The sequence below is a fragment of the Oncorhynchus keta genome, chromosome 13 (assembly GCF_023373465.1).
Source record: "Oncorhynchus keta strain PuntledgeMale-10-30-2019 chromosome 13, Oket_V2, whole genome shotgun sequence".
Lineage (NCBI taxonomy): Eukaryota > Metazoa > Chordata > Actinopteri > Salmoniformes > Salmonidae > Oncorhynchus > Oncorhynchus keta.
In genome coordinates this window covers 21,813,148-21,840,414 of record NC_068433.1, presented here as the reverse complement: position 1 = coordinate 21,840,414, position 27,267 = coordinate 21,813,148, and the positions used below count along the sequence as shown (strand labels likewise).

The 27,267-nt window shown below is 42.0% G+C and overlaps 1 protein-coding gene and 1 long non-coding RNA gene across 2 annotated transcripts; one reads left to right on the top strand and one right to left on the bottom strand.

Annotated features, from left to right (window-relative positions):
* Positions 1 to 263: 263 nt before the first annotated feature.
* cldn7a (claudin 7a) lies at positions 264 to 14,031 on the top strand. Its single transcript, XM_035783670.2, has 4 exons — positions 264 to 899; positions 3,214 to 3,378; positions 11,924 to 12,008; positions 13,113 to 14,031. The coding sequence occupies exons 1-4, from the start codon at positions 677 to 679 to the stop codon at positions 13,285 to 13,287; spliced, it is 648 nt and encodes a 215-aa protein (XP_035639563.1). The 5' UTR covers positions 264 to 676; the 3' UTR covers positions 13,288 to 14,031.
* A 1,434-nt stretch (positions 14,032 to 15,465) lies between these two features.
* On the bottom strand, positions 15,466 to 18,256 carry LOC118392047 (uncharacterized). The gene is made up of 3 exons (XR_004827292.2): positions 17,936 to 18,256; positions 17,205 to 17,550; positions 15,466 to 16,944 (listed from the first exon to the last, which is right to left on the bottom strand). It is a non-coding gene; the product is annotated as an uncharacterized LOC118392047 (long non-coding RNA).
* Between the last annotated feature and the right edge of the window lie 9,011 nt (positions 18,257 to 27,267).

The window sequence follows — 27,267 nt, the reverse complement described above, 5'->3', positions numbered from 1 at the left end:
ATTAACAAGGCCTATAATGCCATCTCTCTTAAAACAAATGCACGTCTATGACTACAAGGAGAGGCATCACTAACTGTTAAACAAGTTCTAAGAAAAGGTCCATTACTGTCAGCTGGACAACTGTTGAAGGTAAAAGATGAACCCACTGGAGGGGGTCAGCCCGATATGAACTGTACCGTGGTTTTTACAGTACCGACTACCTAGCTAGAGCTTGAGGAACAACTTCCTCGGAATGCAGGAGTAGCCAAATCAATGGGCGTGACATAACGGTAACTGCCACCGGAGGAGGGGGATGCTAGAAGAGACCCGGCACCGGACACCTCTCGCGCGCACACCATCCAGAATTTAAATATTCCGTCCGCACTCTCACTACTACAGTATTCAAGGCGCGACTCGAACTATAACAGAAAACAGGTGGAAAGGAGATAGACAAGCAAAACCTTTTCACAACTCAGAGATTGTGTTTACTGATTCCGCTATTCTGCCGCGTAAAAGGAACGTAGGTAGATAGACCTAATTGGAAGGATAACGACAGCAGGTGTAGTGAGAAAGGGTGGGCAGCAAGATAACCGTAGCCTTTGGACACACGCACCCAAAGGATTCTTCGTTTTTTCGCCAACAGAAACGTATTTATTTAGGAATCAAAATAATCTACAAAATCTTATTTTTTTTCAAGATGGCAAACTCGGGAATTCAACTTTTAGGATTCGCCCTGTCACTCGTCGGTGTTATTGCACTGATCGTGGGGACCATTCTGCCACAGTGGAAGATGTCTGCGTACATAGGAGACAACATCATAACGGCGGTTGCCATGTACCAAGGATTATGGATGTCATGCGCTTTTCAGAGCACAGGGCAGCTCCAATGTAAAATATACGACTCGATCCTGCAGCTCGACAGTAAGTATAGATGCTTTAAAGTGGCAATCAGAAGTTGAAACAATAAGAAAGCGATCCCGGCCCCTGTTTTGGTAAAAAGCTGATGGATGTGGCTGGAGAGATACACCCACTCTCAAATTCATAGAAAGAGCTATGGTTAGGTTTTCTTTGTTTACATTATTGGAGTAAAACGATGTTATATTTTGGGTTCTGATGGGGTAGGACAGTTGAAGTAAGCTCATGAGGCAGTTATAAGTTATAGTCTTCAAGAATCAATGGGTACATATCATTAATTTATACATTCCAAAAAGGGAAGTAGCAACTGCAGATTGCCAGTTCAAGCAAAACATCAAATGTATGCCATGCTTAATTTTTCTTCCAATGTCTGTGACTATATGTGCTTCCTGTGCAGCACTTTGTTGTATATCCACTATTATCTAATCATCAAAGGAGGATTTCTGGGAAGTTGGTGACTTCACTTGTGTCAGGAAGTCTCATGTTGTACCAGTAAATAGTGTTGATTGACGGGTGATACAGGTGAGCAGACACCTGAGACGGTCAGCTGAGGTTCCCCACACTCCCCTTTATGGTGTCTTGCATCCTCAGTACAGCACATTGGTGCCGCTGATAAAGGTGTTGCCTCAGAGCTGTTAGTCAGTCATTGGCCCTCATGGTTATCCTTTAGTAGCACCCTTCGTGTTAACATACAGTGGGATATTGTTAACTTCTGGCACCCTCTCACCAACCTCCCCACCCACCTCCACCCCTCTCTGCTGTATATTCTCACATGGCTGGGCCACTCCACCCCCTAAGCAGGCCCCTGCCCATTCATCACCCACTGTTCCCTGGCATAGAGAGGGGACTGGGGGCTGGCTGGTGCTCCAGATGCCAGAGACGACTTGGTCCTAACGACCTAACGGTAAACAACCAGAAGAATACAGAACACAGGAGTAGCCATGGCGACAGCAGCACAGTACCCTGTACAGGAATTTTACCTCCTCCTCCCACTTCGGTTCGCCCCAAACCCTTAGGGCACCATGATGACGAGAACCAGGGTGTGATTTGATATAACTCCCCATCTACTCCTGTTGGTTCCTCTGGTCATTGTTGTTGGTGTGAGGGGTTTCATTGAACAGAGAGGCTTGTTCAGATTCAGAACACTTGGGGGGGGGGGGGTTAACTTGTTGTAACTGCACCTGCTGACAGAGGGCAGGTTTGGGGGTTATTGGAACGGTACAGGGGTGGGGTACAGAGGTGATATTCCATGGTAGCCCCAATTTGCATGCTGGTGAAAGGACCCTCATTGTGTGTTTAAAGTACAGTAGAAGATTAGTATTTCTTCCTTCCCCTCTCCTCATTACCCTCTTCCCCTCTCCGCCTCCCTCTCTCCTCCCTCTCCTCCCCACCCACAGTTGCCTTCTCTCCCACCCCCATCCTCAAATCCTATTTTATTGGTCACATACACATATTTAGCAGATGTTATTGTGGGTGTAGCAAAAATGCTTGTGTTCCTAGCCCCAAAAGTGCAGTAGCATCTAACAATTCACATCAATACACACTAATCTAAAAGTAAAAGAAAGGTACTCTCCCCCTCTCTCCTTCCCTCCCTCCCTTTCTCATGGATGGAGGATTGTGTTTGTGAGCTCAGGGATGGCCTGGACTGGCACAGACTGGTTCAGGGTGGACCAAGGAGGTACTCTCCCTCTCTGTCTCCCACCCTCTGTCAGTTTTAGGAGGGAGGTGACAGATTAGGGTGTCCTGACAGTAGCTTTCACTGCCCCCTTCCTCTCAACAAAAGCAGATGGAAGAGAGAGAGCATTAGAGAGAGAGAGCGAGACAGAGAGAAAAAGGGAGAGAGAGGGGGAGGGAGGGTTTCTCATCCAGGAAAAACACACATTAAAGTATCCTGTCAGCGCACATTAAACCCCAGTGATCCATTGAGCTGTGTTTATACAGTCACTTTTTAAAATCCAATACTTTGTGAACACCATACTGTATATGATCCACTGTTGGGGTTGGATTGTGTTGATAATGCATATTTTATATTTGTTCACAACTTTTGTTTACTTGCTGATAAAAAAACGAATGTTTATTAATTGACATTTGCAATATATCCCCCAAGCCTATAAATTAAAGCTTTCTATAAAATATTGTTCTATAACTGTACCATCACTCACTCACTCACTCACTCACTCACTCACTCACTCACTCACTCACTCACTCACTCACTCACTCACACCCTCCCTCATTCTCTCACTATCCTGCTACTCCTTTCCCTCCTCTCTCTTATCCCTCTCTCGCTCCCCTCCCTGGTGTTTGTGTGTGTGTGTCTTAGGTGCTCTCCAGGCCACCCGTGCCCTGATGATCGTTGGCATCATCGTATCCATCGCTGGGCTGGGCGTGGCCACCATGGGCATGAAGTGTACTACCTGCGGAGGGAACAACAAAGTGCGCAAGTCTCGGACCGCCATGACTGGAGGCATCATCCTACTGATTGGAGGTGAGAGAGGGAGGGAGAGAAAGAGAGAGAGCGAGATCAGGAGAATCACCACAAACATGTTATTTCTTAGGGTCCAGAGTTTTCCCCACATGATTAAATGACTTGGTCATGAAAATCTCAGGGCCCTACTTTTGTAAAAAAAAAAAAATTCTAAACTGGTCTGAAATCCATGCTCATTAGATCACTTGATCATTCTGGTCCATATCAGGAGCTATAGAAAGAGATCAAGAGAATCACCACAGTCAGTTGGTCACCATTATAAATGAGGGGTTTGTTCCTCTGTCTGGCCACCAGCTGCTCTCCCACTCATCTAAACCTGGCAAAGGCCTTTGGGTCGAAACGTTGCACAATAAAAGTCCCACTCATCTACCTAGGTTCCCCTGGAGATCAAAGAGGGAGAGAATGGGCACGTTTTACTGACTGTGGCTATTACTCTGACACTATTCCCTATTTAGTGCACTCCTTTTCACTAGTCAAATGTCACTGGTGGTCAAATGTAGGGAACTATATAGGGAATAAGGTGTCATTTGGGATACAGAATTTTACTGTTATATAAGAGGTCATTAGAAACTCTCATAGAACAATGCCAGTAAAAAGCTAATCGGTCTCAGAGTAGAAAAAAATATGTACTAGACTACCTGCAATTTTACAGGTCTAAAGTGTCTCAGAGTAGGAGTGCTGATCTAGGATCAGTTTTGCCTTTTAGATTATAATGAACAAATGCGATCTTAGATCATGTGAAAACTCTTATAGGACAATGGCAGTATGGTTGGGGGGAGGGGGGATTTAATAGCTAGCCGCCCATTGACTTCTTGAGAAGTGTTTGGCTCCCCTCTCTCAAATACGTATTGATGCTACCTGAATGTACTGATCTGCCATTGTCCGATAGCGCTTCAATTCCTCCTGCACTGATCTGTCTCATATCTCGCAAAGCGTAATGGGATAGCTCGAAAGTAGTCCGGCTACAATGGGCTATCATACCATTACCTAGGTAACATTGTCTGGTGAACCCCATTTATGCCTCAAAACCGTCTCAATTAATCTAAGCTAAAACAACAACTCTGTCAATAATAGGGCTGTTGCAGTCATGACATTTTGTCAGCCGTTGATTGTTAAGCCAATAGCTGCCGGTCTCATGGTAATTGCCTGTTAATTACCATAAACACGTATAGCATCTCCTGGCTTCCACGCATAGCCTATAAACCACTGATGCAGACCTTTGGAATGTCTACATTAACATTAAGTATAATAAATCAATTTAATATAGCCTACATATAGTCACAATAAAACCATTATTTATTTTAGACAGGTCTAAAGAAACATGATATGAAGAAAATGTAGTCTATTTAACAAGAACAGAATATGCCCTGACATTATGTTAGGCCCTGATCTGGCTATGCTATATGGCTGTGGGATACACTAGTTCATTTAGCAGACAAGATTAGCTTAGAATTCTGTGGCAAAATAGTATGAAGAACACAATTGAAAAAAGCTGAATAAAATAGAAAGGATATTTTCTCCAAATGATTTCACAGGGAGTGTGCACATGTGGCTATTCTGTATTGAGCGGGTAACAAAGAAATAGGTTCTCCAAATACTTCATTTAGAGTTATTTATGCACCTTTAATTGTGATTCAAACGTTGGGCTATATGTTTTGATTTTTCATACTGTACATTCCAAGGCTGCATGATGTGACTCTAATGATGTTTTGAAAAAAGTCTCATGAAAGACATGAGCTCTGCTTTGTTTCTTGCACAGGCTGCACACACTTCATCAGTCTCTCATTCACAATTTGACAAGCACTTGATAATATTCTCACCAAGCCTTGAATTTCTCGGCAGCATCCTTGTGTGGCCGTTTTGCCCTTGGGCTGAATATAATAATTATAATTCCCTTCTCCCGGCTGCTAATCGCTGTTCTCTTAAGCACCTCTCACTCACATGGCTCTCTAAGAGATCTCAATTCTTATTAGCCAATGCCCGTCGCGTGATCGGGTCCGTTTCACAGGCATCTTTAGCTTCGAAGTAGGCTACAAGTGGAGACAGACACATCAGGGACGCAACTGCGCATTTCCTTCTTATCTCATTCTGGGGAGCATATTCAAGATGTTAGAAGAACTGTCCACATTTACTTTTCATCAGCCAACAAGATGAGTAGGCCTAACAAACAGCAAAAGCACTAACCTATGTCCATCTACTATCCCCATAGTACATAAATGTACCTATTCTATTGGTTCTATGTGAGAAATTAATATTCCAAACATACTCTTGGACAGTTGTGGGATGCGACGGTAGCGTCCCACCTGGCCAACATCTGTTGAAATTGCAGAGCGCAAAATTCAAACTACACTATTAGAAATATTTAACTTTCATAAAATCTAAAGTGTAATACATCTAAATAAAGCTTAACTTCTTGTTAATCTAGCCGCGGTGTCACATTTCAAAAAGGCTTTACAGCGAAAGCAAACCATGCGATTATCTGGGGACAGCGCCCAGCATACAAACAGATGAAAAACATATTTCAACCAGGCAGGTGTGACATGAAAGTCAGAAATAGCGATATAAAAAATGTCTTACCTTTTTTTGAAAACTCTGTTTATTAAGTTTTACACACACAAGACAACACAAAGTGATATAAATAATATATTCAACTCAGAGAGCATAACACTTCTCTCACCCAATATTTATAAGATTGTTTATGACAGCCCCAAAACATATCCAACAGTGTGGCTGGTTCCATTTTACATCTGACACAGGTAGGATTAAAATCAGAGAATATTCTTCCAAGTTTGGCCCCCGACCGACCAGTGGATACGGTGAACCACCTTGAATTGAATGAGACTGTGTCTCGTGCTAAAAGTGGACGAATGCACCCTGTGCAGCACAGATTCCCATGTGTCTTCCCCAAGTTCATCCCCCAAATCATTTTCCCATCGAGGCTTTAAAGGCACCAAAGAAGGGTTCTGTAGGTCATGAAATTGCGCCCCTAGGAAGCTTGTTCAGCTCCAAGATGCTCTCTATAGCTGTATTCGCAGGCCTATGGGGAAATTCAGGTGTGTTAGCCCTGACAAAGTTCCTAGTCTAGGGATAGCGGAAAAAGTGGGATTGGGGGAGGTTGAACTTTTCCTGTAGCTGAGCAAAAGAGGCAAATGTATCATCAAATAATAATTGGGCTAGTGAGGAGAGGCCTAGTGAGTGCCAGATGGCAAAAGCCCCATCATTCAAAGATGGAGGAAATAAAATGTTCTGATTGATTGGGCCTGATAGAGAAAAGCCTTGGAGGCTAAAGGCAAAACGGAACTGATTCCAAATTTTAAGAGACTACTTTACAATTGGGTTGACACACCTTTTGCCTAGGGACCCTGGGAGAGACGAGCACAACACAGAAGAAAGTGTAGCAGGTTTACATGATTCAGACTCCATCTGGACCCAGAGTGGTCAAGGGCCAGTAGGATCAGTCTGCAGCCAGTATAGAAGGGATCTGAAATTTGCAGCCCAATAGTATGTCTGAAAATTTGGTAGAGCTAAACCCCCCAATGCTTTAGGCTTCTGTAAATGTTTTCTACCAATCCGTGGTACCTTGCCATCCCAAATAAAATACATGAAAGTTTGATCCAGTGAAATAAAAATATATTTTGGAATAAAAATGGGTAAACATTGAAATAAATATACAAATTTGGGCAACACATTCATTTTAATGACATTAATCCTTCCGATAAGAGAAAAAGGTAGCGAATTCGAAAAAGTAAAAGATTATTTCAAACTGTCTGCTAGAGCAACAAAGTTTTCCTGAAATAAATTTGAATATTTCCCTGTCACTTTAACTCCCAAGTAGGTGAATTGATCCCGGACAATCCTAAACTGAAAACTTGTAAAAGAGCGCTTTAAAGCAGCCTTATTTACAGGAAAAAGTTCACTCTTGCCTAGATTCAGCTTGTACCCTGAGATTGATCCAAACTTTTTAAGAACAGTTAAGCACGTGGGAATGAGGTATCAGGGTTAGAGATAAACAAAAGGAGGTTGTCAGCATATAGCGAGACTTTCTGCTCTAAGCCCGTCCTAATTATTCCTTGAATGGCATCATTAGAGCATAGTGCAATGGCGAGAGGCTCGATTGCCAAAGCAAACAGGACAGCGGAGTCAATCACCACCTTCCGGAGACACCTGAAACCCCACCTCTTTAAGGAATACCTAGGATAGGATAAAGTAATCCTTCTCACCCCCCTTAAAAGATTTAGATGCACTATTGTAAAGTGGCTGTTCCACTGGATGTCATAAGGTGAATGCACCAATTTGTAAGTCGCTCTGGATAAGAGCGTCTGCTAAATGACTTAAATGTAATGTAATGTAATGCAAACAGCAAGGGGGAGAGTGAACAACCCTTTCTGGATCCGTGGTGCAAGGGAAAATTGTCTGAGGACAAGTTTTTAGTCCATACCGAAGCCATGGGGGAAAAATAAAGAATCTTTATCCACGCAATGAATTTGGGGCCAAAGCCAAATCTATAAAGGGCAGCTATTAGGTAATCCCACTCAACGCGGTCAAAAGCTTTTTCTGCATCAAGTGAGACCACCACCTCCGGGTCCCCTGACGCTGGGGAGTACAGTATATTCATAATATAGAGGCAGTATTTCATTTTTGGATAAAAAGACGTGCCCGTTTTTAGCGCAATATTTTGTCACGAAAAGATGCTCGACTATGCTTGGAATTGATAGTTTTGGAAAGAAGACACTCTGACGTTTCCAGAACTGCAAAGATTTTCACTGTGAGTGCCATAGAACAAAATCTACAGGCAAAACCAAGATGTTTGAGTGACCAGGAAATCAACAGGATTTCTGGAGGCACGTTTTCCATGATCTCCTTATATGGCTGTGAATGCGACAGGAATGAACGGACACTTCCTATCGTTTCCCCAGGTGTCTGCAGCATTGTGACGTATTTGTAGGCATATCATTGGAAGATTGACCATAAGAGCCTACAATTACCAAGTGTCCCGCACGGTGTCTGCGTGGAAATTGGTGGGCAAAAGTCAGGTACCAGTATTTTTCCATCCGAATCAGAGAAGAATGCACGCTTCCAGGGACGGCATTTCAATGAAGAGATATATGACAAAACACCTTGAGGATTGATTCAAACAACGTTTTCCATGTTTCAGTCGATATTATGGAGTTAATTCGGAAAAAAGTTCGACGTTTAGGTGACTGAATTTTCGGTTAGTTTCGGTAGCCAAATGCATAGTAACAAACGGAACGTTGTGTCCTACACAAGCATCTTTCAGGAAAAACTGGACATCTGCTATGTAACTGAGAGTCTCCTCATTGAAACATCTGAAGTTCTTCAAAGGTAAATTATTTTATTTGATCCCTTTGCTGGTTTTTGTGAATGTTGCGTGCTAAATGCTAACGCTAAATGCTAAGCTAGCTATCACCACTCTTACACAAATTATTGATTTTCTCTGGTTCTAAAGCATATTTTGAAAATCTGAGACGACAGGATTGTTAAGAAAAGGATAAGCTTGAGGGCAGGCATATTTATTTCATTTCATTTGCAATTTTTAGAAATCGCTAAAGTTGCGTTATGGTAATGAGCTTGAGGCTGTAGTCACGATCCCGCATGCGGGATGGGGCGGCCTAAGAGGATAAGGCGCCTAATATTGAAAAACAAATGCCTATTTCTCATAAAGCCAGTCTGGTCAGGGTGTATTACTTGGTGCAGCGAGCCTTCCATAAGAATGGCTAAAAGCTTGGCTTGGATTTTGTAATCACAGTTTAAAAGCGAGATAGGGCGACAGGATCCACATTCCAGGGGGTCATTGTTTTTCTTTAATAGTAATGAAATACTCTGCAAATAATCGAGACAAGAAAGGGCAAAGTAGACCAGAAAACGTCCTGTAAAATTTGGTTGGAAAACCGTCCGGACTCTGTGATTTACCACTTTTCATTGTGGATACTACTGTTGCAATCTCCTCAGGTGTAAATTATTTTTCTAGACAGTCATGGGAGTCTGTATCAGTTGAAGGCATATTCAAGCCATTAAAGAAGGAATAAATCAGCAAAGGGTCTTGAGGGGATTCAGAGGTGTATAGCGCAGAGTAAAATTGTTTGAATTGATCATTGATCTCTTTATGTATAACTGTGTGGGATTAAAATGCCTTACCTTTGATGATCTTCTGTTTGCACTCCAAATGGTCCCAGTTACATAACAAATGGTCCTTTTGTTCGATAATGTTCTTCTTTATATCCATAAAAACTCAGTTTAGCTGGCGCGCTTCAGTCAATAATCCACCCAGTTTCCTTCCATCAAAATGCATACAAAATGAATCCCAAACATTACTAATAAACTTTTCCAAACAAGTCAAACATCGTTTATAATCAAACCTTAGGTACCCTTATACATAAATAAATGATACAATTTAAGACGTTGAATCGTTATTGTCTTTACCGGAGAAAAATACCAAAGAACGCGCTCTCTTCCACACGCTTGGAAACACTACAGCCAAAATGGGAGCCACCTAGAAAAACTACAATTTCTGGCTCATTTTTCCAAAAACCAGCCTGAAACTCTTTCTAAAGACTGTTGAAATCTAGTGGAAGCCCTAGGAACTGCAATCTGGGAGGACTTGGCCTCGTAATTAAAGTGATAGCCATTGAAAATAGAGGTAGGCTGACATCTTGTTTGGGGAGGGGGTTGTCCTCTGGGTTTTCGCCTGCCATATCGGTTCTGTTATACTCACCGACATAATTTTAACAGTTTTAGAAACTTTAGAGTGTTTTCTATCCAAATCCACCAATGCATATCCTAGCTTCTGGACCTGAGTAACAGGCAGTTTACTTTGGGTACTCTTTTCATCCGGAAGTCAAAATACTGTTTGTGCTTTAACAAGCAGTATTTCTGAAGATTGACAATGTGCACGAAAGCTAGCTTGAGTTAGGGATAGGCGGGACGCAAATGTCTCAACTGGCCAATTACCAGGGAAAATGCAGAGATTCAAATAAAATACTATAAAATTCAAACTTTCATTAAATCACACATGTAAGATACTCAATTTAAGCTACACTCGTTGTGAATCTAGCCAACGTCAGATTTTAAAAATGCTTTTCGGCAAAAGCATAAGAAGCTATTATCTGATAGCCTGCACCATCTGCACCAGCAGTAAACAAAGGAGTTAGCATATTTCAACCCTGCAGGCGCTACACAAAACGCTGAAATAAAATATAAAACATGCATTACCTTTGACAAGCTTCTTTTGTTGGCACTCCAATATGTCCCATAAACATCACAATTGGTCCTTTTGTTCGATTAATTCCATCCATATATATCCAAAATGTCCATTTATAAAGCGCGTTTGATCCAGAAAAAAACAACTTACAAAAACGCAACGTCACTACAAAATATTTCAAAAGTTGCCTATAAACTTTGCCAAAATATTTCAAACTACTTTTGTAATACAACTTTAGGTATTTTTAAACGTTAATAATCGATCAAATTGTAGACGGGGCAATCTGTGTTTAATACAGGAATGAAAAAAAACAGCGCCACTTTTCACGTCTTGCGCAACTTACAAAAGTGGACCCAGTTCCTAGATGGCCTACTTCTTCATTGCACAAAGTAATAACCTCAACCAAATTCCAAAGACTGGTGACATCCAGTGGAAGCGGTAGGAACTGAAAACAGGTTCCTAAGAAATATCCCTTGTCAATTCTGTTATACTCACAGACATGATTCAAACAGTTTTAGAAACTTCAGCGTGTTTTCTATCCAAATATATGAATGATATGCATATCTTATATTATATTCTTGGCATGAGTAGCAGGAAGTTGAAATTGGGCACGCTATTTATCCAAAAGTGAAAATTCTGCCCCCTAGCCAATAGAGGTTAAATTTGTCAAACATTAGCTTGCTAGCTGAGCCAGTCACTTCATATAAAACTAATTATGGGATGCTGCTAACCAACCAGCTACCTTGTGCTGCACCTTCAATGCTGAATGCTTCCACCAAAAGCTAGCTGTTTTCATGAGGCAGATGCGCTACCTGTTCTGTCTGTTCCCAGAATCAGATAACATTCCCTCTTACTTTTGAGGCAGCATGTCTACAACTTGAGGGTAAATAAACAAGCCAAGCAATATGATTATGTCAGTAAGGTAGAGTCAGCTAGGTAACTATGTCAGTAAGCTAGCTACAAGTTAGCTAACGTTAAGCAGCTGATCAAGGCACTTGCGGCTAACGTGCTTGCACATCATTTTACTAGGAGGTAGCCACCATTTTGTTTTTTCTCCCATTGCAATTGATAATTTAGCTAGCTATTCTGCCTATTTCATAGAGGACCAATGAAAGCGCAGTGACATCATAAATGAGGAAATATGTTTTCATATTTGAATGGAGGATGCTCTGGAATATTAAAATGTTAATATGAGTTACACATCCTACAAGACTGATCAGTTGAGGGATGAGCGTCACTTAGGAGTGACACCGTCTGACGTAAAACAATGCTGATCCGTCTGATCCCTCTTTTTTTGTATGTGAATGTTTTTTCTTTCTCATTCAGCTCTGTGTGCAGTAGTGGCCTGTTCGTGGTTCGCTCACAATGTCATCCGGGCTTTCTATAACCCATATACTCCTGTCAACACCAAGTAAGTCAAATGTATTTATAAAGCCCTTCTTACATCAGCTGATGTCACAAAGTGCTGTACAGAAACCCAGCCTAAAACCCCAAACAGCAAGCAATGCAGGTGTAGAAGCACGGTGGCTAGGAAAAACTCCCTAGAAAGGCCGGAACCTAGGAAGAAACCTAGAGAGGAACCAGGCTATGAGGGGTGGCCAGTCCTCTTCTGGCTGTGCCGAGTGGAGATTATAACAGAACAAGGCCAAGATGTTCAAATGTTCATAAATGACCAGCAGGGTCAAATAATAATAATCACAGTGGTTGTAGAGGGTGCAACAGGTCAGCACCTCAGGAGTAAATGTCAGTTGGCTTTTCATAGCTGATCATTCAGAGTATCTCTACCGCTCTTGCTGTCTCTAGAGAGTTGAAAACAGCAGGTCTGGGACAGGTAGCACGTCCGGTGAACAGGTCAGTGTTCCATAGCCGCAGGCAGAACAGTTGAATCTGGAAACAGCAGCACGACCAGGTGGACTGGGGACAGCAAGGAGTCATCAGGCCAGGTAGTCCTGAGGCATGGTCCTATGGCTCAGGTCCTCAGAAAGAAAGAAAGAAAGAAAGAAAGAAAGAAAGAAAGAAAGAAAGAAAGAAAGAAAGAAAATTAGAGAGAGCATACTTAAATTCAAACAGGACACCGGATAAGACAGGAGAAATACTCCAGATATAACAGACTGACCCTAGCCTCCTGACACAAACTATTGCAGCATAAATACTGGACACTGAGACAGCCCTGGCTGCCTACATAATTTCTGAATATCTTTTTAGGGCTACATTAACCTGTTTGCGGCCTTACAAAAAAAGATTGCAGTTTTTAAACTGCAGTAAAGTGTAGTAACTGCAGTCGACTGGTATTTTGGGCGCTGTAATTGCAGCATACTGCAGTTAAACTGCACTTTAACTGCAGTTATACTGCAATATGACTGCTATCTTTTTTCGTAAGGGCCATAATGGACAAAACTATGTTTTATTATTGTAAGGCTATAGGGGCAACTTAAGGTGTAAAGTGTTACCGAAGAATGTAAGAATCCTGCTTTAAAACCATGTCTCACTCTTCTCTCCCTCATCCCACTCACAGGTTTGAGTTTGGAGCAGCCATCTTCATTGCTTGGGGAGGTTCTTTCCTGGATGTGCTGGGGGGAGCCATGCTGGCATCTTCCTGCCCCAGGAGTAAAAAGCCGGTGCCCAAATACCCCGCCATGAGTGGCGTGAGCGCCCGCTCCCCCCCCAGCAGCACCAAGGAGTATGTGTGAGTGCCCTCTACTGCCGATAACTGGAATTACAGAAGATTGAATATGAAAGAGTTTGTACATGGAGTCGAACCTGACTAGTCTGTTGTACTTATGGGGTGACATTTTTGTGGCGCAAAAGAGCACAGATATGTATAAGAAATACCGTAAACTTCATTATATTCTGGCACCGTGATTTCATCTGAAACTTTTCTTCAACAATGTGTATTAAGGATGCTGTTATTTAACTAGAGTTTAGTAAACTGAGCAATGCATAAAGAGTAACACATGAGTTTCAAATTAAACCAGCTGCCAGATTATAATGAGATTTACTGTAAAATAAATTTGCACAGATCTGTGCTCTTTTGGACAGCGTAAATGTTGCCCATGAAGTTTGCATTTGGGGGGCATATCGGGATAGTATGACAGGATGACAAAAAAATAAAGAATTACTGGATGTGAATATAGTTTTACAGAGGAGACCGCGCGACCCCCACCCCAACAAGACTCTATCATGCAGTAGTTTGTTTTTGAGTGATGTCTCTCACCCCCTCCCAACATTCCACAATTGTTTATGAGTTTATGAGTGGACCTCACAAATACACTGTAATTGGTTATTGGAAGCGCCTTATATTAACAGACCATGTCTTAGGGTGTATGTTCTCGTATTACACACACACACACACTTCTCGTTTTCACACACACACACACACACACACACACACACACACACACACACACACACACACACACACACACACACACACACACACACACACACACACACACACACACACACACACACACTTCTCGTATTCACACACACCACACACACACACACACACACACACACACACACACACACACACACACACACACACACACACACACACACACACACTTCTCGTATTACAGCCAAGATGCAGCATCATGGCAAACACTCTCACCCCCCTGTAAGAAAGACTGTGCATTTAATTTAGCATTTCCATTGTAATTGAAGGTAATAAATTAAACTCTGTGTGGTGCTAAGGGCATACTTTTGGCATACTCAGGGGATAGCTATGTATGTCTAATAGCAAAAGGGACTAGCGCGCCACCCGTTCTTTCACAATGGAGTTTTCTGTCGACATGACTGTCACCAAGGGCGTTCAACGTTCAAGCCAAGTGTTGACGTCACACTAGTTGTGAGTGACTGCATACACTACGGTGAATCCCCAAGCAATTCCCCACTGCACACCAAAAGGGAGAGGGCTTTTCATACAGGCCTGCAATATACTCTATCCCATTATAAAATATCTTTCACCACAGTCATTCTTAACAGGTGCCTTGACTATTACTGAGGAGTGTTTGTTTGTTTTTATTACTGAAATACATAATATATATTATTATCATCAAACAGGTTTTTATTTATGTGTTTGACCATTTGTTAATTACTCTGTATGAAGTCTTGCTCTGTTCTGATGTCCACACTAGTATTCTACTTAGGGCGGAGCAATATGTTTGGAATGCATTCTATACAGTATGCTGGTGTTGAGCTCTGATTGTAGCCTCTGTTTGTGTTTTAAATGTAGCAGAATATGGTAGTACCATTCCCAAGTGCTAGTGTAGCCTTGTGTCTCCAGTACAGTCTTGTGTTTTTGCTTTTAGCTTTAGACAGCATAAATAATATTTTGTTTGATATTTGTGATCACTGAGAAAGCTCAACCATCCTGCCTTTGAGAAGATACTCAGTGGAATTTTAACCGTGGGTGCTTTTGTATTAGGTGATGTTGTAAGCATAGAAATACAATTGTTAGATAGTAATAGTAACCAGATTACTAAATAGTAATTATATTTCTATGGTTGGAAGATGTCCAATGTTTCTAGAAATGTTTATTTTAATAAATGGCCATGTAGCTTACTACATAATACATGTTCTTCTACAATTTGTATATCTAGCCCATTTTTCTTTTATTGAAAGTTTATCCAATGGTTCTTGTTTTCTCATAACAACAGTTCAAATGTAATGTTATAACTGTCAATATCCCAATATGGAACATCTCTGATAATAAAATACACAACAGGAATATTATACAACGGGTGATGTGTGTCCTTTGTCGTATTTGGTTCGACATGGGGGCTCGTATTTGGCTGTTTAGAAGTACGACACGGGCGAGTGTACATTCTGGAGGTTACATTTCAATCATAATGATATAATAAATGTTCCATTAAAAAAGAAAAGCTCTTCCCTCCTTTATTAACAATAATGAATTATTATGCAAAAATCATCACATTTTCATGCAAACATTCCCAATGCACATAACAATTCCATCCATTTAAGCCATGTGATCATGACAGCGTCACTATTAGCTATGCTGTGAAATGCAATGTTTCACTGAAAGTAGTGACCAGTGTACAAGAAAGTTACAGGCATTAGTTAGGTCAACATTGTCCTTACAGTCCAAATGAAATATATTATGTGTCCCAAACGGCACCCTATTCCCTATATAGTGCACTACTTTTGACTATGGCCCATAGGACTTATGTAGGGAATAGGGTGCCATTTGGGACTCAACCTTTATGATAAAAAAACATTTAAACGAAGAAGAAAGTAGCCCTTCTGGACAGGAAGTATGCCCCGACTTGTTGATGCTTAAATAGAATCCGTGCATAGAAATATGTAAAGTTTCATCGTCACATATTTAACAGTCATTCCCACAAAGTGCACCATTACGCAATAACATAAGAAAAACAACACATCCATATATTATATCAACTCTAAAAAAAAATGTGCTGGAAAATAATAGCCATCCATAATTGATTTAAAACAAGGTAATAAACCAAAACAATATTTTTTTTGTAAATATAAATGATCAGTAGTAACCTTTTCCAACTGTCCCTGCATTCCAAAACAGTGATCATTCAGCAGTAACCTGATACTCCACAAGGTGAGAGAACCACAGATTTAGATTAAATCACAACTGTCAGTAACTCAATGTTCCACCTGTACGTTACATGTTAACAGGCTTCCGTCCTGCCTTCTTCTACAAAACATCCACCTTGTAAAATCAGTAACCAAGAAGAAAACTGTATTCATAGCCTCTGTGTGCTGATCTAAGATCAGACTTGCCTTTTAGATGATATTAAATAAGATTCTATAGACAAGTGGGGACCTAATCCTAGATCAGCACTCCTACTCCATTTCATTTTTACCTTATCATTTAAAGAGTGCAACTTTTTTCAAATGTAGCCCTTTAGAAGCTTTAAAGACAAGCCACACTGTACTTTCCCAAGTGCAGATAGTCCACTACAGAGGTAATAAGAGCAGAACACATTTCATTACAATTCATTCACAGTATAACAACAGACAAGTTCACCGCAATATACAAGCTTTTGATGCAAAGGTCTATAGAATCCTAAATTTAATGTCTAGAACTAATGTCTAGAATTCCGGCAATAGAACTGTCCCTCAATGTGCCACAATGAGCTTTTCAGCTATGATATCCTAGGCCAAGCTTCAGGGGAGGTCACTTGTAAAGTTGATTGATCAAGGTCAAATTGATTCAGTTGAGTTTGGCTTCGAAGATCTTCATTGGCACATGTGGTGTGGTTAGGAGATGGGTGAGAGGTTGAGGGACACTGAACATTATTATTGGCCATTATTATTCATGATGTCATCCACGTCCTCATCCCCTAGGTCCACTGGAAAAGGAAAGGTAACAATTAGTTGAATATCTACTCATACAAGTGTCAATAAGGTTGAGAATAATCATATTTTATTCCTATTTTGATAAGATTATATAGTGGTGGGGAGGCTGGAAAGATGACAGATTCTGGTTTTAAATGTCTCCATCTTTGTCTATACTCACAACACCTGAAATAACCACAAAATCACAATACAGTAGGCATGTATCTCTCAAAATATGTAGGTGTACAGGGAGAAGAATATTTCCACTACTCACCTTTCTTGGAACGACCAATTTGTCCAAGCTTGGGCGCCCGCTGCCCTAGTCTCTGGGGGTTGGGCCTCTCATGCCCATTCTGTGCTACCTGCCTATGTCCCGGGTTGAACTGGCCGGCCGGACCAGGCTGTCGCGGGCCATTCGATGGAATCAGATCTGGCATTCCTGACGATCCGTACATCTCTCCCATACAAAAGGTCGCGCGCAGTATTTCTCCGTTGAGTCCACTTGGTGGCCCCCTATTCTCTCTTCTCACGTCGAGGTTGGGTTTACTTCCGCAATGGCTTTCAACAGTGTTCTGGGATTTTTGATATGCAAAATCAGCAGAAATTGTGCTCTGACACACCTACGGATGGGGAAATAGTTGCCATGAAATTAGTTGCGTTCCTGAGTATTAACCAAATAAAGTGCGCATATAACGGGAGAATCTCGTTTGCCGATGAAACAACAGTATTGACGAATTAAGTCTCTTAGCTACATAATTATTCACAGCATTGAGCCTATGAATTATATAGTGGCCTACCTGTACACATAAACATAGTGTTGCAATAGCCTATACAATATGGATTCATTCTGGACTTAAGTGTAACGTGTGGTGTGTGTCATGTCAATGTCCATATTTGCCAAGCCGGCCTGGGCTATAAGAAAGCGTACCATGTACCCTTTTCCTTATAACTAATAAATAACATACGTTTTGTGTATAATTGTCTAGCTGTAAACAACACTCTTACCTTAAAGATCCGTCGTTTGTATGAACAAGATTAATCCCGGTAAACGGTCTATTCGAGGTTATTCTACCCCCGGCAGTTGTTGTTTATCTGCTCCTTTCGTGTCGTGCTTGTTTTAGGAAGTCTCCGCTTAAAGGAACAGCACCTTCTGTCGTAACTCTCACTGGGGGATTTCCTAGTTGTTCTGACTCACACACATTGCTCTTTTCTACGTCACTGCGAGGGACTGTATTGAAACGTGGGTTTAATAGAACCTACCCGCGCCATCCACGCAATATATGCATAACCTATAACGCACCAACCACACAAAATAGGTGACTCATCTGCAGTAGCTGGTTTCTTCCAGATGCATTGAGGTCAAATGGCAGATAAAAAAGTTTGGACACGCCTACTCATTCAAGGTTTTTCTTTATTTTTACTATTTTCTAAAATAATAGTGAATACATCAAAGCTATGCCATAACACATAGAAGTATGTAGTAGCCAAAAAAAGTGTTTAACAAATCAAAATATATTTTAGATGTTAGATTCTTCAAAGTAGCCACCTTTGCACACTTTTGACATGCACTCAAGCAGCTTCATGAGGAATGCTTTTCCAACAGTCTTGAAGGAGATCCAACATATGCTGAGCACTTATTGGCTACTTTAGCTTCACTCTGCAGTCCAACTCATCCCAAACCATCTCAATTGGGTTGAGGTCAGGTGATTGTGGAGGCCAGGTAATCTGATGCAGCACTTCATCACTTTCCTTCTTGGTAAATTAGCCCTTACACAGCCTGGAGGTGGGTTTTAGGTCATTTTCCTGTTGAAAAACAAATTATATTCCCTCTAAGCACAAACCAGATGGGATGGCGTATCACTGCAGAATGCTGTGGCAGCCATGTTAGTTAAGTGTGCCTTGAAGTCTAAATAAATTACAAACAGCTTCACCAGCAAAGCACCCCCACACCATCACACCTCCTCCTCCATGCTTCATGGTGGGAACCACACGTGCAGAGATCATCTGTTCACCTACATCTGTTCACCTACTCTGTGTCTCACAAAGGCATGGAACCAAAAATATCAAATATCATTTCTCGTGTTTCTTGGTCCAAGCAAGTCTGTTCTTATTATTGGTGTCCTTTAGTAGTGGTTTCTTTGCAGCAATTCAACCATGAAGGCCTGATTCACACAGTCTCCTCTGAACAGTTGTATCTGTTACTTGAACTCTGTGAAGCATTTATTTGGGCTGCAATCTGAGGTGCAGCTAACTCTGCAGCAGAGGTAACTCTGGGTCTTCCTTTCCTGTGGCGGTCCTCGTGAGAGCCAGTTTTATCATAGCTCTTCATAGTTTTTGCGACTGCACTTGAAGAAACTTTCAAAGTTCTTTAAATGTTACATATTAACTGACCTTCATGTCTTAATGTAATGATTGACTGTTGTTTCCCTTGGCTTGTTTGAGCTGTTCCTGACATAATATGGACTTAGTCATTTACCAAATAGGGCTATCTTCTGTATACCACCGCTTCCTTGTCACAACACAACTGATTGGCTCAAAAGGAAGGAAATTCAACAAATTCACTTTTAACAAGGCACACCTGTTCATTGAAATGCATTCCAGGTAACAACCGTATAAAGCTGAATGAGAGAACACCAAGAGTGTGCAAAGCTGTCATCAATGCAAAGGGTGCCTACTTTGAATAATCTCAACAAACAAACAAATATTTTGATTTCTTTAACACTTTTTTGGTTACTACATGATTCCAAGAGTGTTGTGAATACTGAAGTTAACCTTTCTGATTATAACCTTTTTTGGCAAGACAGATCTTCCAAAGGTGGGGGAGTGGCAATCTTTACCAAGGATCACCTTCAGTGCTCGGTTGTCTCCACCAAGTCTGTCCCCAAACCATTTGATTTGCTGGTTTTAAGCATTAAACTTTCAAATAGCTCTTTGTTGACTGTTGCTTTGTGCTATCGTCCTCCATCTGCACCGGCCTGTACCCTACCCGCCCTGAGCTCTCTCCTGGCCCCTTACACTAAGTCTGAATTTGTCCTGCTAGGTGACCTAAACTGGAACTCCTAAAGCAATGGGACTCCCTAAATCTTTCTCAGATCATTACCAATCCCACAAGGTATGACTCCAAACACCCAGAAAAGGCTACTCTCCTCGATCCTCACAAATAATCCTGATATGTATCAGTCTGGTGCTTTCTGTAATGACCCTAGTGATCACTGTTTTACAGCCTGTGTTTGTAATGGCTGCTCAGTGAAACGACCTGTTCTGATTTGTCATAGACGCTTGCTAAAAAAGCTTTAATGAGCAAGCCTTCCTTCATTAACTGGCCTCTGTAACATGGTATAGAATCAGCTTGATCCCCTCTGTCAAAGGTGCTGGTACCTTCTTTTTAAATATTTTCTGTGGTATTGTTTACAAATAAGGCCCCATAAAGAAAATGAGAATTAAAAACAGGTTCAGCCCCTGGTTTGACCGTGATCTTGAAGAGTTACTCCACCTGAAGAATTCAATTTTGGCGAAAGGCTCGGCACCAGCATACTCAGGCCGACTGGCTCTCATTCAGGCAAATGAGAAATAAGTGCACTCAGGCTATCCGGAAGGCCAAAGTTAGTTACTTTAAGGACCAGTTCTCTCTCTGTGGCTCTAACCCCAAGAAGTTCTGGAAAACGGTTAAGACCTGGAGAATAAACCCTCCTCCTCACAGCTGCCCATGTCCCTTAATGTTGATGATGTGGTTGTTACTGACAAGAAGCACATGACTGAGCTCTTTAATCACCACTTCATTAAGTCAGGATTCCTATTAGACTCAGCAATGCCTCCTTGCCCGTCCAACATTTCCTCATCTCCCACCCCTTCTAATGCAACTATCCCGATGCTTCTCCATCTTTTCCCCCTGCCCCGCTACAAAGTTTCTCCCCGAAGGCAGTCACTGAGTCTGGGGTGCTAAAGGAGCTCCTTAAACTTAACCCCCAAAAACCATCTGGGTCAGATGGCCAGCTTCTTCAGGCAGAAATTTGCATCCTGTAGCTCCAACTCCAAAAAGTTCTGGGACACTGTGAAGTCCATGGAGAACAAAAGCACCTCCTCCCAGCTACCCACTGCACTGAGGCTAGGTAACACGGTCACCACCGATAAATCCATGATTATCGAAAACTTCAACAAGCATTTCTCAACGGCTGGCCATGCATTCCGCCTGGCTACTCCAACCTCGGCCAACAGCTCCGCCCCCCACGCAGCTACTCGCCCAAGCCTCTCCAGGTTCTCCTTTACCCAAATCCAGATAGCAGATGTTCTGAAAGAGCTGCAAAACCTGGACCCGTACAAATCAGCTGGGCTTGACAATCTGGACCCTCTATTTCTGAAACTATCTGCCGCCATTGTCGCAACCCCTATTACCAGCCTGTTCAACCTCTCTTTCATATCGTCTGAGATCCCCAAGGATTGAAAGCTGCCGCAGTCATCCCCCTCTTCAAAGGGGAGACACCCTGGACCCAAACTGTTACAGACCTATATCCATCCTGCCCTGCCTATCTAAGGTCTTCGAAAGCCAAGTCAACAAACAGGTCACTGACCATCTCGAATCCCACCGTACCTTCTCCGCTGTGCAATCTGGTTTCCGAGCCGGTCACGGGTGCACCTCAGCCACGCTCAAGGTACTAAACGATATCATAACCACCATCGATAAAAGACAGTACTGTGCAGCCGTCTTCATCGACCTTGCCAAGGCTTTCGACTCTGTCAATCACCATATTATATAATAATAATATAATATATGCCATTTAGCTGACGCTTTTATCCAAAGCGACTTACAGTCATGTGTGCATACATTCTACGTATGGGTGGTCCCGGAATCGAACCCACAACCCTGGCGTTACAAGCGCCATTCTTGAGTCACAGAAGGACCATATTCTTATCTGCAGACTCAGTAGCCTCAGTTTTTCTGATGACTGCCTTGCCTGGTTCACCAACTACTTTGCAGACAGAGTTCAGTGTGTCAAATCGGAGGGCATGCTGTCCGGTCCTCTGGCAGTCTCTATGGGGGTGCCACAGGGTTCAATTCTCGGGCCGACTCTTTTCTCTGTATATATCAATGATGTTGCTCTTGCTGCGGGCGATTCCCTGATCCACCTCTACGCAGACGACACCATTCTATATACTTCCGGCCCGTCCTTGGACACTGTGCTATCTAACCTCCAAACGAGCTTCAATGCCATGCAACACTCCTTCCATGGCCTCCAACTGCTCTTAAACGCTAGTAAAACCAAATGCATGCTTTTCAACCGTTCGCTGCCTACACCCGCACGCCTGACTAGCATCACCACCCTGGATGGTTCCGACCTTGAATATGTGGACATCTATAAGTACCTAGGTGTCTGGCTCGACTGTAAACTCTCCTTCCAGACTCATATCAAACATCTCCAATCGAAAAGCAAATCTAGAGTCGGCTTTCTATTCCGCAACAAAGCCTCCTTCGCTCACACCGCCAAACTTACCCTAGTAAAACTGACTATCCTACCGATCCTCGACTTCGGCGATGTCATCTACAAAATTGCTTCCAACACTCTACTCAGCAAACTGGATGCAGTTTATCACAGTGCCACCCGTTTTGTCACTATAGCACCTTATACCACCCACCACTGCGACCTGTATGCTCTAGTCGGCTGGCCCTCGCTACATATTCGTCGCCAGACCCACTGGCTCCAGGTCATCTACAAGTCCATGCTAGGTAAAGCTCCGCCTTATCTCAGTTCACTGGTCACGATGGCAACACCCACCCGTAGCACGCGCTCCAGCAGGTGTATCTCACTGATCATCCCTAAAGCCAACACCTCATTTGGCCGCCTTTCGTTCCAGTTCTCTGCTGCCTGTGACTGGAACGAATTGCAAAAATCGCTGAAGTTGGAGACTTTTATCTCCCTCACCAACTTCAAACATCTGCTATCTGAGCAGCTAACCGATCGCTGCAGCTGTACATAGTGTACCCACCCATTTTTACCTACCTCATCCCCATACTGTTTTTATTTATTTACTTTTCCTTTTGCACACCAATATCTTTTACATGCCACACCAATAAAATCACCACACCACTCCATTGTGTAACTCTGTGTTGTCTGTTCACACTGCTATGCTTCATCTTGGCCAGGTTGCAGTTGCAAATGAGAACTTGTTCTCAACTAGCTTACCTGGTTAAACAAAGGTGAAATAAAAAAAGATGGTTTAGACCCTTGGTTCTTTAAGGTTGCTGCCCCTATCATTGCCAAGCCCATCTCTGACCTTCTTAACCCGTCTCTCCTCTCTGGGGAGGTTCCCATTGCTTGGAAGGCAGCCACGGTTAATCATTTACTTAAAGGGGGAGATCAAGCTGATCTTAACTGCCTATTTCTATTTTGCCCTGTTTATCAAAAGTATTGAAAAAACTTGTCAATAATCAACTGACTGGCTTTCTTGATGTCTATAGTATTCTCTCTGGTATGCAATCTGGTTTCCACTCAGGTTATAGATGTGTCACTGTAAAGGTCCTCAATGATGTCACCATTTCCCTTGATTCTAAACAATGTTGTGCTGCTATTTTTATTGACTTAGCCAAAGCTTTTGATACGGTAGACCATTCCATTCTAGTGGGCCGGCTAAGGAGTATTGGTGTCTCTGAGAGGCCTTTGGCCTGGTTTGCTAACTACCTCTCTTAAAGAGTGCAGTGTATAAAGTCAGACCATCTGCTGTCTCAGCCACTGCATGTCACCAAGGGAGTATCCCAAGGCTTGATCCTAGGCCCCACACTCTTCTCAATTTACATAAACAACATAGCCCAGGCAGTAGGAAGCTCTCATATTCATTTATATGCAGATGATACAGTCTTATTCTCAGCTGGCCCTTCCCAAGAAGTTGTGTTAAACGCTCTACAACAAAGCTTTCTTAGTATCCAACAAGCTTTTTCTACCCTTAACCTTGTTCTGAACACCTCCAAAATAAAGGTAATGTGGTTTGGTAAGAAGAATGCCCCTCTCCCCACAGGTGTGATTACTACCTCTGAGGGTTCAGAGCTTGAGGTAGTCACCTCATACAAGTATGTGGGAGTATGGCTCGACGGTACACTGTCCATCTCTCAGTACATATCAAAGCTGCAGGCTAAAGTTAGACTTGGTTTCCTCTATCGTAATCGCTCCTTTTTCACCCCAGCTATCAATCTGAATCTGGTTCAGATGACCATCCTACCCCTGCTAGATTACGGAGACGTAATTTATAGATTAAGGGTGCCACCAATGCTCCATATAGGACACATCACTCCACTCTATACTCCTCTGTAAACTGGTCAACTCTGTACACCTGTCGCAAGACCCACTGGTTGATGCTTATTTATAAAACCCTCTTAGGTCTCACTCCCTCCTATCTGAGATATCTACTGTAGCCCTCATCCTCCACATACAACACCTGTATTGCCAGTCACATTCTATTAAAAGTCCCCGAAGCACACACATCCCTGGGTTCCTCGTCTTTTCAGTTCGCTGCAGTTAGCGACTGGAACAAGCTGCAACGAACACTCAAACTGGACAGTTTTATCTGAATCTCTTCATTCAAAGACTCAATCGTGGACACTCTTACTGACAGTTGTGGCTGCTTTGTGTGATGTATTGTTGTCTCTCCCTTCTTGCCCTTTGTGCTGTTGTCTGTCCCCAATAATGTTTGTACCATGTGTTGTTCTGCTACCATGTTGTGCTGCTACCATGCTGTGTTGTCATGTGTTGCTATGTTGTTGTCTTAGGTCTCTCTTTATGTAGTGTTGTGTTGTCTCTCTTGACATATATATACTGTGTTATGTCCTATATATATATATATTTTAATATTTTGAATCCCAGCCCCCATCCAGCAGGACTTTTGCCAGTTAACCCACTGTTCCCGGTAGGCCGTCATTGTAAATAAGAAGTTGTTCTTAACTGACATGCCTAGTTAAATAAATATGTGTTATTTCATAGTTTTGATATCTTAGCTATTATTCTACAGTGTATAAAATAGTCAAAATAAAGAAAAACTGTAAAGGTTTTCTAGGTGTGGTGAAGGAGAGTCGGACCAAAACGCAGCGTGTAGATTGCAATCCATGTTTAATCAAACAAACGTAAACACGAAATAACACAAACACTACAAAACAATAAACGTAACGAAAACCGAAACAGCCTATACTTGTCAACTAAATACAGCGACAGGAACAAAGACACTAAGGACAATCACCCACGACAAACTCAAAGAATATGGCTGCCTAAATATGGTTCCCAATTAGAGACAACGATAAACACCTACCTCTGATTGAGAACCACTCCAGACAGCCATAGACTTTGCTAGCTACAATCCCAATATATACACACCCACATACAAAAACCCATGCCACACCCTGGCCTGACCCAATACATAAAGATAAATACAAAATACTTCGACCAGGGCGTGACAAAAACCCTGGAATGAGTTAGTGTGACTCGTACTGTATATAATATTTTTCCCCCAATTCCTTTCAGATTTTTTCCCCCACTACAGATGCAAATTTACATGAACAAAACTTACAGAGACACACACAAACAATGACTACATCTAATCTACCCCCGCACGCTCACACCCCTATCCCTAGTGACTGCGTTGTTGTTTGCCACTTAGTCTTAAATTGTACAAATTTGTGTTTCTTGGTCGCCCATGCTATTTCACAATTTCAATATTACAATGGCTTGCAAAAGTATTCACCCACTTGGCATTTTTCCTATTTTGTTGCCTTACAACCTGTATTTAAAATAGATTTTGGGGGGATTTGTATCATTTGATTTACACAACATGCCTATCATTTCCCCTTAAACCACTTTTGCTTTAGCAGTATGCTTAGTGTCCTGCTCGAAGGTGAACCTCCATCCCAGTCTCAAATCTCTGTAAGACTGAAACAGATTTCCCTCAAGAATTTCCCTGTATTTAGCGCCATCCATCATTCCTTAAATTCTGACCAGTTTCCCAGTCCCTGCCGATGAAAAACATCCCCACAGCATGATGCTGCAACCACCATGCTTCACTGTGGGGATGGTGTTCTCGGGATGATGAGAGGTGTTGGGTTTGCGCCAGACATAGCGTTTTCCTTGATGGCCAAAAAACTAAATTGTAGTCTCATCTGACCAGAGTACCTTCTTCCATGTGTTTGGGGAGTATCCCACATGCCTTTTGGTGAACACCAATTTTTTTCTTTTTTTTCTGCCCACTCTGTGGAGTGTATGGCTTGAGGTGGTCCTATGGACAGATACTCCAATCTCCACTGTGGAGCTTTGCAGCTCCTTCAGGGTTATCTTTGGTTTCTTTGTTGCCTCTCTGATTAATGCCCTCCTTGCCTGGTCCGTGAGTTTTGGTGGGCAGCCCTCTCTTGGCAGGTTTGATGTGGTGCCATATTCTTTCCATTTTTTAATAATGGATTTAATGGAGCTCTGTGGGATGTTCAACGTTTCAGATATTTGTTTATAACCCAACCCTGATCTGTACTTCTCTACAACTTTCTCCCTGACCTGTTTGGAGAGCTCGTTGGTCTTCATGGTGCCGCTTGCTTGGTGGTGCCCCTTGCTTAGTGGTGTTGCAGACTCTGGGGTCTTTCAGAATAGGTATAGATATACTGAGATCATATGACAGATCATGTGGCACTTAGATTGCACACAAGTTGACTTTATTTAACTAATTATGTGACTTCTGAAGGTAATTGGTGGCAAAAGATCATATTTAGGGGCTTCATAGCAAAGGGGGTGAATACATAATAAAAATAGATTTAAATTACAGGTTGTAACGCAAGAAAATCGAAAAAACGCCAAAGGGGATGAATACTTTTGCAAGGCACTATAAATCATAGATTTTTCCATTGTGGTAATGATGACAGATTGATTTCCAAGTTTTTAGTATACATTTTTTCAAGATGAGTGATGAAAAGAGAATCGCTAGCCCATTGGGTATCTCCCCCATATGCCATACTTGAAATATGTAGACAGATGGATTAAAAGTAAGTTTACATTGTAATACTTCTGACAACCAACTTTCTAGCTCCGCCCACAACTTCCGGACTTTATACCTTTACCAGAAAGCATGGATTGTCGAGTAATTATTAGTTTAAACTTAAGACATTACTCTGGCGTTGTGCTGTAGAATTTGTGAATTTTGTCTCTTGTATAAGAAATTCTATACATTCGTTTATACTGTACATTTTTGTTAACTGTAATTTTGTTAGTTATGCTCCAACTTTCCCTCCATCTTGTGCCAACCTCAGTTCTTTTTGTGTATTTTTTTGCAGAATTCAATGGTAGCACTTTACCTTGTGTAAAGGCTTTGTGAAGGGTCTC

Bases quoted from the DNA above. Each gene is read 5' to 3' on its own strand.
- cldn7a (XM_035783670.2), top strand. From the start codon at position 677: ATGGCAAACTCGGGAATTCAACTTTTAGGATTCGCCCTGTCACTCGTC. The intron at 900-3,213 runs GTAAGTATAGAT...TGTGTGTCTTAG, and splicing joins CTCGATCCTGCAGCTCGACA to GTGCTCTCCAGGCCACCCGT. The intron at 12,009-13,112 runs GTAAGTCAAATG...TCCCACTCACAG, and splicing joins TATACTCCTGTCAACACCAA to GTTTGAGTTTGGAGCAGCCA.